Genomic DNA, 21588 nt, shown 5'->3' with positions numbered 1-21588 from the left:
CGTGTACCTGACTAAAAACAGATGCATTTATCAGATTTATAACAAAACACACAGCAAACGGACGTACCAGACTAAAACACAATTCAACATATATATAACATGCTCCATGAACATGACATACGTATAAAGAAACCTATCAAATAAAAACAGTTGTCACAGTTTTGTTGTCACTGGCATACATGTTTTTGTGGCTGTGTGAAGCATGTTCATATTACAGATAATGAAATCCTTCAGTCCTCAATCAGCCACAAACAATATCACACACAGCTAGCTGCTCTAGGACTGTCCATCACTGAGTATACGTACAATAGTACAGGGATTGGTTCAACATCTGTAGGCTGGAACAAAGATTTCTGATTTAGGCACTAAAAATCTCTGAGCTTATTTACAAAAACAGGAAATGGGGAAAATGTACAGGGTTATGTTTCAAACATTAAAGAGTCATATTCAACATCAAAACATAGAACTGCTCCTTGATTGGTGTTAAAAGTAATGACAAGCATTAAAGTCTGGGCTACCCATCTGGTAACACATTGGACCTGAGAAGGTACTGCAGTTGTTGCCCATTAGTAGGTGGGGTGACCAATGCGGTGCCACAGTGGTGGCAGGTCTAAATGTTTACAACTTTGTAGAGAATGAATGAATGTTGCTTTACGCCACATCAGCAATTTTCCAGCTACTCGTGGCGTCAACTTTGTAGAGACCCAGAAGTATAGATATGGTTTTTACTAGCCATGAATCATATTCCAGGCAAATCTGGTTTTCACTCCCAGACCAGTGAATCCTGACAGCAAAGGGACATAACTATGCTTGGAGATTTGCTCAGTCAAGACCACTTGGCCATCCTCCTTTAGAAGGAAAACCAAACACAGACTTGACACATCTTTTAAATATATATGCAGAAATATAAACAGGATCTCCACATATGGCAATGTTCAGTCATGGATCTCCACAAATATTTGTTGTCTTTCCTCTCACCTGGTCACAGAAAGACACCCAGTAACCGATTCCTAGATAAAGCGATATTGGCATTAAGATTAACTAATACTATCATATTAAACTGTGGAGCCTATGAATTGCAGATAAATTAGCTAACACAATATCACACAAAATCATAAGAGCATGATTTTAATTATATCTCTATTTTAATTCATTTCAAGCATTTCAATACATATGAACAAAACACATTAGTTTTCGTTCCAATATGAGTTTGTATGAAATGTGAGCAAGTTGGGTGTTGTCCCACTTAAAGGACTATTTCAACAAGATCACAGAGTGGCACACTAGAAAATGGACATAATAAATTGTGACAACGTGGAAATCCAATCCATAGTTTCTGTATGAGGAGCAGCAAACACTTAACCCACTTGGCCACCACACCACACATTGTGTAAAATATATAGTACAGCTTACCGAACAAAAGTTAATACAAGTAAAAGCATTAAGCACTTGAAAAGGCAGAACTTTAAAAACAATTAACATTTGTTTCTGAGGCACAAAATCCATACACTGGAACAGTTTGACAAGGGCAGACAACCTGAAATATATGCTTGTCAAACGGATGAGTAAGTGAGTTGTGTTTAAAGCCACCCTTTAACAGTATTTCAGTTATATCACAGTATTTCAGCTTTCATGTGAGAAACGTATGATGTGATGTGAGTCTCATATGTTTACCACAAATATGATGCTGATGAACCTTGAAACATAAAAATGGGGAACTGAGATCAAACCCACAATCAAAGGTTTCTGGCATGCCCAAGGGATGCAAGGCAAGGATTCAAAATGTATTTCATCAACATTAAGAACTACACCCCCTGTGGCACACCCCTATACTCAGGAAGGCCTGATCTTACACAAGACATTCAGACTGAGGCCCCCAATATCACTTCCAACCCAAAATTAAAGACATCTTATATTTCTTTCATGTGCTTACATTACAAAGGACATAAGGAATGTTGGTGTAAAACAAGGTAAGATGGAATTTGTGCTGCAATTGTAACAGTTAAAAAACTTGGATTCAGAAACTGGTGGAATCAGCCTGAATTACAGCCCTCCACAGAGACATCATCTGATATCCAAGCATTTGAATCTGAACATTTGTTACCCCTGGCCATTGTTCCTGACTTAACTGAAATTCCAAAGCATCACTCACATATGATGTTGTTCCAAGTGACACTGGCTAAGCACAGACTTTTCTAGTTCATTACAGCTGGGCAACAGACTGAGCGAGTGTGCCAGGCTAAATGCAACTTTTCCAATATTCAGTTACTAGTACATCACAGCATGTCCGTCTAATGAAATGAAGCAGACCAGAAATGAAGCAGGGCTCAGACCTTTACCAGTGATAGACACCGAAAAACATGATCAGGGAAAACTAATCACAGGTCTCCAAAGTCCAAGGGATGCAGCTTCGTAAGCTAATATCTTTGATGAAGGTTGTCCATGACCCTGCTGGCAACATACACACTGGTGACGGGTAACCTTAGAAACTACTACTTCACTTCATGTGACTCTGACTGCTTCACTTCATGTGACTCTGACTGCTTCACTGATGGATCCCGACTGATAAAGGAAACCACCAAACTTATCAACAGAATGTTGCAATAAAGAAGTTGACTATCCATACAACTTGATTTTACTTCTTCTCAACTTCTAAAATGCCTCTCAAAGAAAATATCAACAGGAGTCGATAAAGGTCTAACTGTCCGAGACTTGTTGAGGAGTTTTAAACATTAATCCATGAGAATTGATACATTTATATCAACAGACTCTTGAGTAAGATTCCATTTAATACTTGAAATACTTGTCTCCCAACTTTTACGTTTTGAGATCGCAATGTCTTGTTATCGAATGAATTCACAATGGTCTGCAAATGATTTCACAGATCTCTCCCAAACGATATCTCCTATGCAACCAGCAAAAAAAGATGACAGACAATATGGAATGATTCGTTAGAGGACTGATCGAATGACTCGCATATCATGCATTAAGTTTGAGCAATGTCACACCAAGTGTTCATGTAACACACTCCTCACTGGGCATATAGTATCAGGCACTCTGGAATCAAACATTTATGTTTAAAAGCAATTTCATAAAACTTTGCATGTTGTGATTTGCCACAATACTCAAGAGCCAATTTTGTCATTGGTGCGCATGACAAGATTCATGTTGCCATACAGTTCATACTCATAGTGACATGTGGAAATAGCAACTTTGATTATGCTAGATGAGTTTTACATATTCAGGATTTGCCTTGGGTATTATACAACCGATGTTTGGATTCCCCAGGAGAACCAACCCTTCATGTTCACCCTGCATGTAACTGGTGAATAATACTCAATCTAACCTTGCTCATTATATCACCTTTAGTGCATGACAATGGCATAATTTCTTCATGGAATACTATATATTATAAATTCAGCAAGTATTATCACAACAATGGCAGGATTTCATCCTTCCCAAAACAAATACAGGCAACCAGCATACAAGTAAACATTTCTAACCATTCATCCTCTCTGTCTCTTCAACCATATCAACAGTAATTTGTGGATAAAATACACTTTTGATTTGATAGTGACCTAGTGAACCATCTAAGGTATCTAATCACATCCTAAGAGATGATAGAGCCTACAAAATGTATATCCTGCAACAATATCATACAGTACACCTTCCTGTCAGGTGCTTATCCCACAATGTCGTACAGTACACCTTCCTGTCAGGTGCTTATCCCACATGTCATACAGTACACCTTCCTGTCAGGTGCTTATCCCACATGTCGTACAGAACACCTTCCTGTCAGGTGCTTATCCCACAATGTCGTACAGCACAGCTTCCTGTCAGGTGCTTATCCCACAATGTCGTACAGCACACCTTCCTGTCAGGTGCTTATCCCACGTTGTCGTACAGTACACCTTCCTGTCAGGTGCTTATCCCACATGTCATATAGTACACCTTCCTGTCAGGTGCTTATCCCACGTTGTCGTACAGTACAGCGTCATGATGTCTGGAGGAGATCAGCTCTACAGAACTCGCCGGTGTCAAGGTTCTTGGCCATCAGCTGGTCAGGGACTGCGTTGGGAACACAGTGCTGGACGTACAGGCGGGGTACACAGCAGTCCTGCCAAACAGATACAGTCAACTTACAACTCCACATGCAGTGGTATCTCAATACACAGATAATAGTCCCAACACATAACATCAAAAATCTGTCAAGCCTTGTCATTGTTGTCCATTGAACTTATCAAGTTGCTTATAACTCCTCAAGTCAAGCAGACCCTCAATAATAGAACATTTCTGAGTAAATACACATCATCATGAATATTTCAAATCTGATTCAGCAAATGTTCACCGAATATATATACTAGGCACAAAAAATAAAGGAACCCCTTGACTTTGTGAAGCATGTATAATCTAATCAGCACCACTGTACGGTAAGTATGACAGATATACTTAATAACGAGTGTGTCCACCATGAACAGCAATACATGCACGACACCTTGCAGGCATGCTGGACACCAACCGCTGAATTATTGCAACCAGAAGCAAGACTAGTATTTTTATAAATACTTCATTTCAGATAATGAATTTGATACATCACAAATTTATACCATAAACATGTGTTTCTGGCCTACCCAAGGGACATAACTCTGCACAGGGTACTGATACGCCTTACATGACTGAACCATTTTTATCCATTCACTGTCCACACTGACCAAGACAGGCTAAATATTGTATTTGAACCATTGACCAGCAGATACTGTCCACTAAGGTAGAAACTCTGTAATGTAGGTGCAATACCTCAGAACATCAGCCACCTGTGACCCAATAATGGAAGCAGTTCTTACTATGAGATACTTGATGGCCATGGGAGTAGTCTTTGAGCAGCCATTCAGATAGATCTCTTCAAGGTAGGGGTTGCTGTTGGCCAGGGCAAAGACAGACTTGTCAGTCAGGTTGTTGATCCCGGACACCACAAGTCGGCGGAGTGGACAGCACCGGACCACCTCACACACTCCATAGTCTGTCACCTGAACATAAGTCACACTGACATAGTAATTCGATACTAACACAGAACAGGAAGTAAACAACAAGTAATCTGTGACAAGTCTTATCATAGATCACAGACAAATAAGAACCCAGTTGCTTTTTCGCAATAATAGATCGATGTAGCATGCTCATGCTGTTCATCACTGGATTGTCAGGTTCATATTCAATTATTTACAGGATATGGTTGGGATATGGTTGGAATATTGTTGGGATATCGTTCAGTGCAGCATCAAACAAAAAACAAACAAACCATCTCTCATTGTCACGTAACAAAACATTAAAAGTATGTCTATGTACCTGACCCAAACATAGGTGTGAGTCAAACTGAGATCTGAATCCAATTTTAAATGGATGTTCTGTTGCAATATTTTACTGTAAGTCATTGTGAAAACTCCCTCCTGGTGCGGGGAAGTATTTTGGAAGAAAGGGACCAAGACTTTACTTTTCCAAATGGGTGAATATTTTAGAACTAATACATACTACATACACTCATCAAAATGTAACCTACAATTCTTTTCCAGACCATAAATCATTTGCTCCACACATTCTTGAATCACTTTATATAGATAAATAGCTTCACTGTACCTAAACATATCACTACAATATCACAATGCACCACTTCCTAGGATAACTCTATAACTCAAAACAGTTAAAGAAAGCCCAGATATTACTAGATCTAATCTGTCATGCCATGTGTTTAACTAGTTCTGAGTAGTATATGTACCTGTCTGCAGCCCTTGATGCTGAGGTGGGAGATGTGTTGGCAGTTGTGGGCCAGCTGTGACAACAGGTCGTCCGTGACACACACCAGGCCAGACAGGTCCAGCTGGTCCAGCTGATGGCATGTGGCAGCTATCTTGTGTAGCAGTTCCAGGTCTATCTGTGGAAACATGGACACATTAGACATAGTGGTGGTGGCAGCTATCTTGTGTAGCAGTTCCAGGTCTATCTGTGGAGACATGGACACATTAGACATAGTGGTGGTGGCAGCTATCTTGTGTAGCAGTTCCAGGTCTATCTGTGGAGACATGGAAACATTAGACATAGTGGTGGTGGCAGCTATCTTGTGTAGCAGTTCCAGGTCTATCTGTGGAAACATGGAAACATTAGACATAGAGGTGGTGGCAGCTATCTTGTGTAGCAGTTCCAGGTCTATCTGTGGGAAACATGGAAACATTAGGACATAGTGGTGGTGGCAGCTATCTTGTGTAGCAGTTCCAGGTCTATCTGTGGAAACATGGAAACATTAGACATAGTGGTGGTGGCAGCTATCTTGTGTAGCAGTTCCAGGTCTATCTGTGGAAACATGGATACATTATTAACATCATATTTTTGTTCCCTGACTCAGATACTGTCAGGCAATGTACCAGTGTGGGCATTGCTAGTCAAGCTTCAAACGTCCTACATTCTTCGTTCAACTCACACCACACCCAGTAACTGTAAACTGTATATGACCGTAGATGATCTGAATTTTGAGTACCACAAAAACTAGTAGTTCAGTCATAATACGCATAATGAACGATGTTTACAATGAACTATAATAAGCAGTTTCCTTGAGTAGAACAGTAGTTTACTGTACTTTAACAATATACTTTCGAGTGACACTCAAGCTCAGTGCATTAATATCAGAAGAAAACAGGACCCTCAACAACAAACATAAGAAATCTCACTCATTGATTTTCCATTCAGTAGGTCACTTGACCCCTGACCCTGGTATGCATCTCAGAACTTACCATGTTACAGCTGAGGAAGAGCTTCTTGAGCTGGAGGGCCCTGTCCCTGTCCTTGAAGAGTGGCATGAGGGTGATCCCTGTGGGAGTGTGGAGGAGACTGAGGGAGAGGGACTCCAGGCTGGTGCAGTACCTTGCCACGGCTGCCAGCCCCTCATCTGTCAGCTTCCTCGTCATCCCCCCACTCAGGTCCAGGAGGGACAACTTGCTGCCGATGTGCTCCAACACCTGCAAGCACCACCAGGTTGTTTCACACCGTGGCTGGCTTTATATGCCCACACTTTAAACAATCAGGTTTTTGCAGAAACTAAAGCATAATTTCACTCATTTCTTTTGCTCTTACAAATATTAAGTACAGTTTATTAACAAAGCATCCGAGGTAGGGTTTAGCTATTGATGGTGATATTACATATGCATATCCTGGTACAGTAGTTGTATTTCTGAAGTCCATATCTCTCCTTTACTGCAGGTGAATCACAACCCTGAATCTTTTGTCATTAAATTTTAGACAGCAAAAGTGGGATACTGGGGTAAGAGACATGTAAACTAACATCATTTGTCAATGGCAATTCTGCATCAATAACTTGCATATCAGGTTTCTGAGTTTATAGGATCTTATATCGTGACCACATAATTTTTTAAATTGACCTCATGTAGTGAGTGAGAGAGTTTAGTTTTACACCGCTGTTAGCAATATTCCAGTAATATCACGGTGGAGGACACCAGAAATGGGTTTCACACACTGTACCCATGTGGGGAACTGAACCCGAGTCTTTGGTATGATGAGCGAACGCTTTAATCATTAGGCTAATCTCCCACCCCAACCTCATGTAATTATGCTGAAGTGGTGTAAGTCTTTACTTATTCAGTTCCTTGGCAGAATGAATACTATTTCACACTCAGTACAGTATAAATGTAAATATAGTTACCTTTGTGAGAGTGTCATCATTTAAGGCTGACACCCCACAGAGTCGGATGGAGTTGATGTTACGGAGACGTTGCAGACATTCCACAAATATTCCCTCATCTTCCAAGAGAATTCCGCACAGAGACAGCTCTCGCAGTGACTGCGGCAACGTCCACAGTGCCTCACTCTCTGGGTGTTGGCGGAGACGGTTGCAGTAAGACAGATCAAGCTTCTCCAGATGAGGACATCCCTGAAACAGCTGGGAAGGGAAACAACTCTCACAGCCATATTTAGATATATGCTCGGTTAACTGATGAGCCTGCAGTAGGTGTGACAAAGGAAAACTAATAACCAGACTAGTGGAGGTAAAGAAGCTCATCATTATTCATTGTCGAAAGGCTTGGGACAACCATTTGTGCTCAACTATATCTTCTTTTTTATCATCTTTATTTCCACATTTTACATAGTACATGAAGAATGCATTCACATAAGTATATTCATACAAATATTCATATACAATATATCAAGTATATTCAATACACCCTCACAAATCCCCTTCATACAATGAATAAATGTCTTTGAATATGTTTTGTATATCTTATCTCAGTGATTCCAATACTAATAATAGTAATTAAATACATTTATTATATGTTTTCTGACCTAGTATTTCCTGTAAATAGATTGTGGAAAGATGACCAGAAGGTAAAAAACTCACTGTTGCTGCATGTAGAATACGCATTATATTTTGTAATTTCATAGTATTTTGATATCTCGCTTACTACATGCTTGAAATTTGGAACTTGTTCTTTTAATTTTTTTGTGTATATTACCTGTTTCACAACAAGATACATTGCATTTAAAGAATTATTGTTTTTCCCTTTAAATCCAAGTAAGATGTTTTCTGGTGTCAATGTTACCTTCAGTTACAGTCATTAGCCATCTGGTCAAACTCTCCCAAATCTTTTTAACATGACAACAATTACAGAGTAGATGGACAATTGTTTCTAGTTCCTTTGAACAGAATGTACATAAAGGTGTGTCCTTTAGACCGATCCTATTTAAGAAAATATTTGTGGGTATAATATCATACAATATCTTCATCTGTAACCATTTCAAATTGCTACATTTTGTGGATCGTTTTGCCATCATATATATGTTTCGTAGCATTGTGTTATCATACTGTGTTTCAAAGACTCTTTCCCACTTTTTATGTGCATATGACTTATTGTAATTGGAGTCCAGTAAAGAAAGGTAGAAGGTTTTGGTGCCTTTGACCTTTAGATTAAGTTTGGATATATTAAATGGTAAATGTCAACTATATCTTATTAACAAACAATAAAACCAACAACTGGATCCCATGAATTTCATATTTTTTTAACATTACCTTAAACATTGACGACATTTGAGACAAGAGATCTGCCTGCCATTTAATGACTATAGTTGATCTTTGTTTGATCTATCTTTAATTGGACATTCAGAATCTTCTTACTGAGGACAATAAACTGAGCTCCAGATAAGATTTAGCTCATGTGGGTACTGTACCCACTGTATTTTTGTGGAGTGGGTATTATGAATGTTGAGTGGGTATTTCAATTACCGTTACCCACTGCTTTCAAATATGTGCGTATTTTAGTCATTATGTCATTGAGTAAGTTTACTAAGCAGGTATGGTCTGCCTTATGTCATACCTAATCAAAACCAACTTAAATATAATGGAAATCACTCATCCTATACTGACAATACAACACTTGCCCTATACTAACAGTACAACTTGATAGCAATCGATGTCATTTTCATTACGCAAGCGATATTTATATATATATTCCGTACGCATTTGTTTTAAACTTTTTGCGTATCTAACATTTTAAATGCGTAATTGGTACCCAACAATTATTCTTCGATGCGTAAATGGGAATTTTCTATGCGTATTTTACCCGGATACGCAGCTTATCTGGGCCTCTGATAAAATACATTTTACTGACATTACCCTACTGTGTCCAGATCCACCAAACATGTACATTTTACTGACATTACCCTACTGTGTCCACCAAACATGTACATTTTACTGACATTACCCTACTGTGTCCAGATCCACCAAACATGTACATCTTACTGACATTACCCTACTGTGTCCAGATCCACCAAACATGTACATCTTACTGACATTACCCTACTGTGTCCAGATCCACCAAACATGTACAGTTTTAGCAGGCAGAAAGACAGATCCCATGATGAACTCACTGTGATTATGTCAAGGTGAGCCACAAAACAAACTTTATGTAAGATTACCGGTGCACCTGGCAAGTGTTACAAAGTGAGAAACTCTATTCAAATCAGGTTTGTGTGCTCTATGTACCTACCTTTATCAGAGCATCTTTCCCCACCTTGGTACAACCATTCAAGTCTAACCTGAAAAACAAAACAAAACAAAAAACATTATTGACAAGGAGCAAGAAATACAAAATTTGCAACAATTTTGGGGTTTCCCCTACTTTTGAACAAAAGTTTTCACAAAACAATCTGAATCCCAAGAAGTATAATACATTTACTTCAATACACCATGATACAATATATGCTTGCTCTAAATTTCTAAACAGCATATCAAGGCAGTGGCATAGCCTTGTGTCTGACGCAACATGGGTACAATGTGTGAAGCCCATTCCTGGCATCCCCTGCCTTCATGCTGCTGGACTTGTTTAAAGCAACGTAAAACTGAACACGGTCATTCACTTAACAGCATAGAAGTACTTTGCAACCAAAGTTTATTACTTCCCTCTAGGCATTTAGTCATTTCAGTATCAGCAAGACTGCAAGACTGACCAAGACTGACCAAGACTGAACCAAGACTGCAAGACTGACTAAGACTGCAAGACTCACTCATGACTCTACTGAGACTATGAACAACGTTAAGCCAACAACAATCATCAAAAGCTATTGCCACAGCAATGGAGCTCACCTGGATATGCAGTCAACAATATAAAACTGATATCCAAAAATCTTCTATAAGAATACTGAGGCGCAAAACCTGACTCTAGAAACCAAACTATTTGAACAAAATAAGAGAATGATGTCCTCATGATAAGGAACATCCTCAATCAGGGTGACAGCCTGACAGTAGGTAGGTCTGTGGTTCAGCCGGATCAAAAGCTGTTTTAAGAAGGTACTGGTTCCATTGCCTAATTCTTGGTAATGAGGATGAATAAAATTACAATAAGCAACTGTCAGCTGTCAAGTCAATGTGTAAGAACGGGGTACCCATGCTAATCTGCTGCAAACTATCTCAGTGTCAACGTTTTGAGACACCAACAATGCCAATGATGTGACAATAACTCGGCGCGCCTAGTGGCTGCAAGAGTTGTATACTCCCCAGGGAGTTGAGATTCATAATATTATGTGCCGTTGAGATTGACATCCAGTGATCGAGGAAAAAACCCCATCTCCTTGAGCAAGCACTAGTTGCCTAGATATGTGCGCTATATAAATATCCTATAATAATAAATAAAAAACTAAACTCATTCACTCCCTCTTGGTATGAAACATCTTGACAATCAACAAATATCAATAACCAAATCTCATCAATGATTCATTTGTTGAAACAATAACATTATCCCTTCAGAATTTACAACTGAGTCCAAGGCTGGATAAGAGTGGCAAGTAATTATACTGCTCTTGAGTCACCTACCGTTTAAGGTTAGGACAGTGGGTGGCCAGCTGCAGTAGGCTGTCGTCAGTGACGGTGTGTAGACTGGTTTCAAGCTCCTCCTGCAACATCACCAAACAACATCTATGGGGAGGCAGAACATCACAACGCTTCAGTCTCAGGAAATGGGGAAACATTACAACGCTTCAGTCTCAGGAAATGGGGAAACATTACAACGCTTCAGTCTCAGGAAATGGAGAAACATTACAACGCTTCAGTCTCAGACAATGAGGAAACATCACAACGCTTCAGTCTCAAGAAATGGGGAAACATTACAACGCTTCAGTCTCAGGAAATGGGGAAACATTACAACACTTCAGTCTCAGGAAATGGGGAAACATTACAACACTTCAGTCTCAGGAAATGGGGAAACATTACAACACTTCAGTCTCAAGAAATGGGGAAACATTACAACACTTCAGTCTCAGGAAATGGGGAAACATTACAACACTTCAGTCTCAGGAAATGGGGAAACATTACAACACTTCAGTCTCAAGAAATGGGGAAACATTACAACACTTCAGTCTCAGGAAATGGGGAAACATTACAACACTTCAGTCTTGTTGGAGGGGGAAACATCAAAGAAATTTATTCTCAGGGAAAGCAGAGTGAGTGAGTATGGTTTTACGCTGCTTTTAGCAAAATTCCGGCAACATCATGGAGGGGGACACCAGGAATGGGCTTCACACATTGTACCCGTGTGGGGAATCGAACCCGGGCCGTTGGCATGACAAGCAAAAGCTTTAACCAATGGGCTAACGCACTGCCCCTTCAAGGAATCAGAAACATCACAATAATCTTTTCTTAGGGTGTGGGGAGGACATCACAACACTTCATTCTCAATGGGGACATAATAACATCTCATTCTCAGGGAGGAACATTACAACAGCTCAGTCTCATGGGGTTGAGATGCACACATTATATAGGGATAGAGCAAGTGAATTTAGAAAAATGTCTACCGTTTTGAAATTTCAGGTAGAACAACTATATCTCCTATTCCTATTCATACATTTTAAACCTTGTGATGGAAGTTCTTGGCTCCAATTTAAAGAGGTACCAATTCATAGAACAAAAATTAGTCTATCCCTGACAATTTGTTCCTACAACTGTTTATAACAAAGTGATCTCACCAGAGAAGCTTGCAGGGAGACAGCAGCTATAGAGAATATCTTCTCATCTATCTTTGGACAGTCCACCAGCACCAGATGTTGTAAGGATGGATTTTTCTGCACGAGTGTTGCAATACCTGGATTGACAAACAAACACTAAGGATTATCACTAGTCTGTATCTAGAACACTATATTTTCTGAAAAAGTATCTATCGTGTTTTATAACAAAATGATAAAATGGGGGTTAGGGTGGATTTTATTGCACTACCACCATACCAAATTCACACTTATCAAAACATGCGTAGGTCCTTCAGAAAAAACAGTGACTGTGTTGGCAGTTGTATATTGTGATAGTGGGTGAGTGAGTTTAGTTTTATGCAACACTCAGCAATATTACAGCTATATGGCGGCGGTCTGTAAATAATCGAGTCTGGACCAGACAATCCAGTGATCAACAGCATGAGCATCGATCTGCGCAAATGGGAACTGATGACATGTGTCAACCAAGTCAGCGAGCCTGACCACCCGATCCCATTAGTCGCTTCTTATGACAAGCTTGGGTTACTGAAGATCAATTCTAACCCGGACCTACACGGGTTTATACTGTGATAGCAGAAATACCCAGTAAAATGTAAAAAAGAACAATTCCACATATCGATATATTCTCAGATCCACAGGGATGGTCTTGTCGCCTGACTACAAGCTTGTTGACACTTACCCCGCATATCAATCAGTGAAGTGATGATTTATGATGGTTTTATACTTCACTTGTCTTCACTAATAAGCGGTCCTATTTGCAGTTTGATTAGGTTAATGTAAGCCTGGAGTGAGGCAAGGCTTAAACATATCTCCTGTAAATCTCACAGGAGATATTTCATTACTATATGTACCACTGGGGTTGGAGGGGAAGCTGCATTACTACTGAGTTGCACTTATGGCTAGTGGCCAGCAGGTGCATTAATTTGGAGGCACCTTAATTTCATGATTGACAGTATGCCATATTTGGCATTTTCTGCTGTTCATTCATGGAGGCGTGAAGTCACAAGACAAGTGGGAGAATCATATTTGTGATCGAGCAAATGATATCTTTCAAACAAAATAACATTGACAGTGGAAACTTCTTTTTATACTAAAATTGTTTGAGATATTTCATAATTCAGAACAAAATATATTTAACCCACTAATAATCATTGATTAATGTTCCACACGACATCATCTTTACGTAATATTTACATAACATTAATTGAAAGGTAGGGATAATGGTTAATAATGTTATTTCTCCAAATTTGGTAACAACATTGTATATGAAAGCAATGGTCTGTGAAAATATATTTAGTGTTAGATTTCTAAGGGTCCTCACTCTCGACTTGTGAGTTGAATATCAAGGTAATTACTTTGATTATATTATAAAATCCCAAGTAATAAACTACATACCACACTTCACCACATTTCAAAGAAAAACTATATCAACTATAAATACCCTCTTAAACATGTGCGCACTGACCATGTTTATGCATTATCTTCTACTTCTGAAGTCATTAGTAGGGTGACTATTGAGGGGGAAACAACTATAGCGATAGCGATACTCTATTGCAACATACTATTGCGCCAGCGATAGTCTATCGTGACCAATAGTTTTTTCTCCTTAAATTGTCTCATTTGAAGTCATTTCCTAAATGAATGTATAGTTTATAAAAACACAAATAAAAATAAATAAAAAGGAAATAAAAACAACCTGAACTAGTTTCAGTCTCTCTTAATAACTGACAAGAAACTTGAAACCCAGATCAAATTTGTTTAAGAGGTAACAGGGTCGGATAACTCTAAATCAACGTGAACTAATCTGGTCGCATTTATCAACGGAAGTCTCACACATACTATCGATGCATCGATAGTTTTACATTTCCAACACCTATTAATTGTTATCGGAGACTAAACAATTGCAATCCATCAATAGTTCGATGCATCGATACAGCCCTAGTAATTAGCAACTTTCCATGGCTGATGATGTCAAAACTACACACTGGCTAAGTATACTAGTATTAACCTACCATTGTTCAATAACGAATGACAGCCACGAAAGTCAGCCTTCCACAAAGAAGGGGAGGTAATCTGAGACAGTCCCTGGCCTGTCAGAAGTGGCAACGCCTGAAGTTCCAGCTTCCGCAATGATGTCTGGGCTGATGTCAATGCAAGTATTCCAGCATCTAAAATAAGAAAGCAAATTACTTACAAATCATTACCTGTAACCATGGTAACTCTTGTATACACCACATGAAAACATACACTCGTAAACATATGTGAATATGTCACCGCAGTTAAGCTGTACAACAACAGCAGAAACATGGTATATACAGTAAACTACAGTCACACCAAACTCAGAGGGACCACTAATTTTAGTTGGTTATAACCATAGTTCATTATTACACATTTTGTCTATATAAAGTGGCCAGGGGCTCCTTTCACGAAGCAACCTTTACTAAGGTTAACCTTAACTCCTATTCTTTAACATTGCACTAAGGTGTAAGTCACTAAGGTAACCTTAGTGCAATGTTAAAGAATGGGAGTTAAGGTTAACCTTAGTAAAGGTTGCTTCGTGAAAGGAGCCCCTGGGTGCTGTTGCACAAAGTGATCTTAGTGCTAAGGTGACAGTAACTCCCATACCTTAACATAGACTTAAGGTAGTCTTAGCGCTAAGGTTGTTTTGTACAACGCACCCTGGACCCCAAAACAATCCCAATATCCATCAGTTCATTCTGAGCATGATAGAATAAACAAATTCTACTGTGAACAAGCCTGGACCAGACAAACCAGTGATTGGCATTGTTAACAAAGATGACATGCTCTCAACCATGTGTCAAACTATCTCTATATATATATACCATGGTGACCCCAGTGCTCAGGATTAGTCACAAGTAGAGTTATGATAAACTCACGTCTTCAGTGAAACGAACTATGTCCCTTCATGAATTCAATTAGTTTTTTGTGATCACAATAATCAAATATTCATGAATTTTGTTAAAAAAGAGTGTTTTTACTTGAATTTGGATGTTTTTTTAAAGTGATATGATATATGCAAAATGGAATATATCCAGCCAGGATAAAAGCCAACACTATTATATATTCACCTTAACAGTAATGTGGTCACCGATCTTTGTCAAGATAAATTGACACTGCAGAATGGTAAACATGTCAAAGAATGTATCTTTCTTATCATTTTAATGAACTGTAAATCAAATGCCGACTTGTTACTGTATTCGTTATCCAATATTTGTGATATGTACAGCTTGCTCAGCTTGACCAGATCAAGTGAATACTAATGCACTGCGTGAGTGTGTCACAACTGGTTGGGTCTATTATTGTGAAGGGGTGCACCTTTGTCAGTTGATTGTCAACATGTCCGAACAGCCGAGACAAGGTTGCCGTTTGCCCTCTTTGTGTAGTGTCGAAAAATCGTCAGCAATGTCCTAACTTTCTTTAAAAAAGAAGCTACAGATGGTTTAATGTTTCCGATTCGGGCTTTTAGGCGACTACTGGGACAGAAATATTGCAGTTGAACATGTAATAGAAAAAGTGATAATTGAACTGGGTGTAGAGAGTGACAGCGAGAGTGAATCGGATTGTGAAAATAACTGACGCTGTACGTTGTAAAGTTAGTCACTAGATAGCACATGACTATATAAACAATTCAATTAAAACATGAAAAGATTGTTTTTTCAGTACAATATGTTTGAAGTGTTGCTTTCTCGAACAAGTTCTTTAACTTCAATCCATGTATGCATGTTTCATACCATGTATGCATGTTTCATACGAAGCAACATTAATAACATTCTCTGCTCCCCTATTTAATGAAGTAAACTTCGACCTGCCGTTTGTGCCATTTGACCTCCCGGGTCATGCATATGTAGAGTAGCTCAGGTCAAGCTGAACAAGCTGTACCATATTCGCCTTGGAGTAGATTTGTTACAGCCTTAGTGATGATTATGTTATCACGCAAAGAAACTTGAGTTTCCACTGACAACAGGACCAATACATCAAGGGATTCTTTAATTATGTTAATGCTCAGTTTTATACTGAGGCATTAGAAGCAATGTTAAAATTATTTTGAAATAGCTCTGAATTTAAAATATATATATTAACTTTAATAAATGTGTTATGTTTTCACAACAGCATAGATTTTCACCAAATTGCTGGCCATTGTATAAGCTCAACTATCATTTTATTTAAACCTCAGGGCTCCAGATAAGGGCTGTATCGACGTATGTACGGATATAAAATATGCACGATACGGTAGGAAATAATTTAGAAAACGTAGCCAATACGCACTATAGCAATGGTGTACGCGCGTCTAAGATCATTTACAGACGTATATATTTTTAAAAGCATTGTTTTATTGTTTATTGACCTGTTTATATAAAAGAGTAGCAATGCTGTGGTGCATATTAGAAACAAAACACAAGATTACTGATTCTCCTGTAATGCCAACAAGTACTCTAACTGTACTCTTAAGGTTTTCCAGTACTCTTCTGTTGAAAAATTGTCTGGAGCCCTGAACCTATTACTATGGTTACCTAGTGGGTCTTACCTGACACATTCTCACACCTGTGAATGGTGAGGACTTCCAGCTGACATCGAGCTCGAGACAGTGATATAAGGCACTCATTGTCTATTTGACTGCACTTGTACAGCTTGACATAACGTAAGTTCTCACAAAACAAATTACTGGCAATAAATGGGCGGTAATGTTCAAAAAACATGTCATGGTTGGCCAGTCTTTCAATGAGGATCTCTTTGTACAAAGTAGGTAAGTTCTGCTGCAGATTTGGGATGTGCTCCAGACTGTGTTGGACACAGTGGAGGCACATGTCCTTCAACGCCTTCACCATGGTTACAGGCACTACATGCCGCTGTCATCCATGGCAATACATTGATACATCCTGATTGTGTCCAGCTTTACTCACAGAGTGGAATGTTAGGATGTTCTGAAAACAGGAAAAACAATTAAAGTCTGCAGATTTCAGAAACCAACAGCAGCAAGCTATTACCCAGGGCCTAGTTTTCAAAGCTCTCCTAGCGCTAAGATAGTCGTAAGTTAATGTCAATGTATGGCACTTACGACTATCTTAGCACTAAGAGAGCTTCGAAAATCTAGGCCCAGGAACGGATCCACACAGGTAAGAACATAAGGCTAGATATATGTTTGTAAAATATTACAGTCTTTGTTACACTGACTCTTAACCATGTTAAAACTTAGCAGGAAAGATAATAAAAAGCCAGATAATCTCTTCATTTTCCTGAAACTGAACTAATCTAAACTTGCAGACCATTTGTTGCATAGTCTGTGTTATAATATATAACATAATCTCATTTTTTACATTATTATGAATTTGATTACAATTTGCCTACAAAGGACACTTTGTTTGAACTCCTCGATAAATCAGTGTCAAATGAGATCAATGTCTTTCACACACACAGATGAGATGATGTGCCTTTTACAGTGTATGTATGGTTGACATGAAAGTGTAAACATAAATATTAGGGGTGACTATTGAGGGGGAAAAAACTATTGTGATAGTGATAGTCTATTGCAACATACTATTTCTATCAACTATTGGAATAGTATTTTTTCTCCAAATGAATGTATAGTTTGTACAAAATATAAACAAGTTGAAGTAGTTTCAGTCTCTTTTAATAACTGACAAGAAACTTGAAAACCAAATCAAGTAAACAGTTAAGATATAAGTTCAATGAAGCTGCAAGTCTGCACCCAAACAATAAATAAATACTTCCTGTATTTTGTGCACCACATTTATCAACGGAAGTCAATTAATGAATTATCGACAGTCACAAACACTATCGATGCATCGATACTTTTTCATTTCTACCACCGATTAATTGCTATCAGAGACTCAACAATTGCAATCCATCGATAGTTTGATGCATCGTTACAGCCCTAATAAAAATAGAAGATGTTATACATGTTAGACCTATCAAAGGTATTAGATGTGCTAATCATGCCGTACAACAACACAGATAGAGTTATACCATACATCTCTGGCCAGACTGATATGGCTTATCAATGCATTTTGAATATGTGATCAATGTCAGTCTGGGTGATAAGAAACTGGAATTACGTCAGTTGGAGCACTGTCTGCTCTGCTACCTTTCCAGAGACAATGTCTTCCATTCACTTTCAAATAGATACATTGTACAGTCTGATGTCATGTTACTTAATAAATAGTTTAGTATATGGTAGTCTTCACTGGAGCACAGTGGTGTAGTGGTTAGCATGCTGGCCTCTCACGCCAAAGGCCCGGGTTCGAATCCCGGTGGAGACACCAAAATTTGTGACCCGGGTCTCATACTGTGTTGTGTCCCTGGGCAAGGCACTTCATCCACATTGCACTCAGTCCACCCAGCTGTTTAAAATGGGTACCTGAAAAGCGGATGTACGGACCTATATGGTCGGGCTTAGCGCTTAGTAGCAGCTTTGAAAGTACAATTCCGTCAGGGTAATAATGTAACGCCAGAGAACAGCATCGCGTTGGATTCTAGGCGCAAAAAAATAGCATTATTATTATCATTCACGAAAATAAAACCTCCCATCAGCCCATCAGGCATCTCAGAATGTCATGATGTATGATCTGTCAGCAGCCATAGCATAACCTTCCAGTACTAATTGCTGTTTGACTTGACACAGGTCTAATTCCCATGTGACATTTTCATGACCTCAAAACCTACAGACTATGTTTTGGTGGCCCCTTAATTTCTTGTATTGTCAGGGCTGCGGGGTAGCCTAGAGGTTAAAGTGTTTGCTCGTCAAGCAAAAGACCCGGGTTCAATTCCAAACATGGGTACAATGTGTGAAGCCCATTTCTGGTGTCCCCCGCTGTGATATTGCTAAAAGCAGTATAAAACCATACTCACTCACTCTTGTATTGTCTCCCAGTACAGCATGTGAGTTCGCATGTATCATATTGCAACAACCTGTTAGAGTCCTATGTAACTGTTGATCAATTCTACGTTACAGAGATGCCTATATACATGACATTGTTGTAAATTGCTAATCAAAAATGATGTGACTGTGTAAAACACCCATCTTTTAAACTGCTTTCAAGACACAAGTAGGTTTATTTTCTTTCACTAATATCTCAAATTACCTATTCATCCTATCCCAGTATCACTTGAAGGTTGAATATAAGCCAGTATTGGTAGCAATGTGTCAAATTCATTACATCTAGGTTTTGACCAATTAAAAGGAGAAGCTAGTAATTTGCATAAAAATACTTCAAACTGACTGCGTGTTTGAAAAAAAGAACAAATCGACAGCAGCCGATTATTCATTGTGGTACCAATTTCCTTATTTAATTGTTTTGCTTAAACAATGTATTTCTTCCTTATTTGCAAATGTGTGTTTATTATTTATAAAATCGAGGATAACTCAAGGAAGTTGGTTAGTTTCTTATTTACTTGGCAATAAAACACAATGTTGCCTTGGCATTAGTGTTGGGAATCGGAAACCAAATCCACTATCGATTATCGAAATATGTACATTTTTAATGTAATCACCAATTTCAAGGGTTTTTCCCCTGATTTTGTCTAATTAATGTTTTAAAAACTAATTATGTCATGCAATATAATGGGGTGTGTGTGTGTTACCACTTGTTTCTTCTTAATTTTTAAGAGAGTAAATCCACACCCTCAACTTCCCATGTCCAGGGTAAGGACAGGTGGCAGCTTAACCCACAGCGGTGTCAGCCAGGCAGGATTAGCAATATATTTTCAATATATCTAAATTTTAAAGTGCAGTAATTTTACTTTCTACATACATATTCTGTTTATTTATACAACACATATTTATCAGTATATATCTCATTACGTTCACAACAGATGTAGAATTTATTCATAGACAGGTTACAGTAATATTTCGTGATGAATACAAAACTTTACTTTACGCTGTTGAGCGCAAGTTTGTTCGTGAATATTCGTCAAATTTAATGGTTAGTTACTTCATTCAAGTATGTCATGCTACAACAACAAAATTCAGATTAATCGAAAATATATTTTTTTCATTCGATAATTATTTTTAATCCTCCTTTCGATCGATTTTCGATCATCGGAACTACTTGGCATAGCTTAGTGGGGACCAATTGTACTCCGATAATGCCTATAGCATAAACATGGCGTTTGATGAATACCTACATCGTACTCCCCTACTAGAAAATCGTAATATATATTGAGAGTAAACAACAACACAAAACTTTGTGCAGTAACATATATTGTAACAATTACACAGGGCTTTGAAATCATTTAATTGTCAGTCTGTTGTTTAATGCCACCCGTAGCAATATTCTAGCTGTATGACACCCAGTAGCCAACACTTCAAACAATGCAGATGGCTGAAAACTATTCCTAACCTGGATCTTCATGAAAGTAATTGCTTGTCATCAGATGTAGTAGATCTAGTTTCACTTTCAATATCTAAATTTTAATATGTACATTGTTACTTCCAAAGGCTTAAGAAAACATCATCACATGAAAATCACATCATGATTTGATAACAGTCCATTCCAAGATTACCATACACTCAGTGTATGTGTACGTATAACATGCCACAGAAATGAAATTCCATAATTCAGTTTAACTGCAAGACTACAGTACTAGTATATTTCTGGATCAGGCCTAAAAATACTCGATCGAGAGACTCAAAATGCTGTCAAGGAATTTGTGAACGATCCTAAATGAAATGGGACGTATCAGCTGAAATCACACTCAAACTTGTAATGTAATGATGTAATCCATAAGATATCTTAGTTGTCATCACATCATTTACTGTGACATCGATCGGTCACACGTACAGTCTACAGAGATCACCCTTTCAATCTTATGGCTAATCGTAACCTCTATGAACTTGTTTCTACAAGATGTTGAGGAATGGATCAACAGTACATGGAGAAAACGACTTTCCAAAATTTATCTTATTCATATGTCATTCCCCCAAAATCAACCAAAAAGCTATATCCCTTCATTTTATTGAAAGTTAATGGTAAACTTACTGAACTTACTGTTAGCCGGAAGTTGACAGGTGCTTGTCTG

At 38.4% G+C, this 21588-nt stretch overlaps 1 protein-coding gene across 3 annotated transcripts; it reads right to left on the bottom strand.

Moving 5' to 3' along the window:
* Positions 1 to 1126: 1126 nt before the first annotated feature.
* On the bottom strand, positions 1127 to 21588 carry LOC124274323 (F-box/LRR-repeat protein 7-like). Of its 3 annotated transcripts, XR_006897912.1 has the most exons (12): positions 21558 to 21588; positions 17078 to 17474; positions 14544 to 14699; positions 12514 to 12629; positions 11366 to 11445; positions 10044 to 10092; positions 7706 to 7942; positions 6780 to 7004; positions 5771 to 5926; positions 4845 to 5027; positions 3709 to 4117; positions 1127 to 3667 (listed from the first exon to the last, which is right to left on the bottom strand). XR_006897912.1 is itself a non-coding variant. In XM_046709678.1 (11 exons), the coding sequence occupies exons 2-11, from the start codon at positions 17376 to 17378 to the stop codon at positions 3995 to 3997; spliced, it is 1626 nt and encodes a 541-aa protein (XP_046565634.1). In that variant the 5' UTR covers positions 17379 to 17474; positions 21558 to 21588; the 3' UTR covers positions 1127 to 3994. The 3 variants fall into 3 exon arrangements, 2 of the variants coding, with proteins under 2 accessions (XP_046565634.1, XP_046565635.1); XM_046709678.1 differs by having other exon boundaries at positions 1127 to 4117; XM_046709679.1 differs by having other exon boundaries at positions 1127 to 4117; positions 21549 to 21572.

The sequence above is a fragment of the Haliotis rubra genome, unplaced genomic scaffold (genome assembly GCF_003918875.1).
Source record: "Haliotis rubra isolate DU_JTF1 unplaced genomic scaffold, ASM391887v1 Scf19, whole genome shotgun sequence".
NCBI lineage: Eukaryota > Metazoa > Mollusca > Gastropoda > Lepetellida > Haliotidae > Haliotis > Haliotis rubra.
Note: the sequence above shows the minus strand (reverse complement) of the source record. Positions and strands in the feature narration are given on the sequence as shown.

What these genes read in the sequence shown, in the direction of transcription:
- LOC124274323 (XM_046709678.1), bottom strand. Translation starts at nt 17,378, where the DNA reads ATGGTGAAGGCGTTGAAGGACATGTGCCTCCACTGTGTCCAACACAGT. An exon ending in TCATTCGTTATTGAACAATG is followed by an intron (nt 12,630 to 14,543) that starts GTAGGTTAATAC and finishes TTGTCAATCCAG; the next exon opens with GTATTGCAACACTCGTGCAG. An exon ending in CACTGTCCTAACCTTAAACG is followed by an intron (nt 10,093 to 11,365) that starts GTAGGTGACTCA and finishes TTTGTTTTTCAG; the next exon opens with GTTAGACTTGAATGGTTGTA.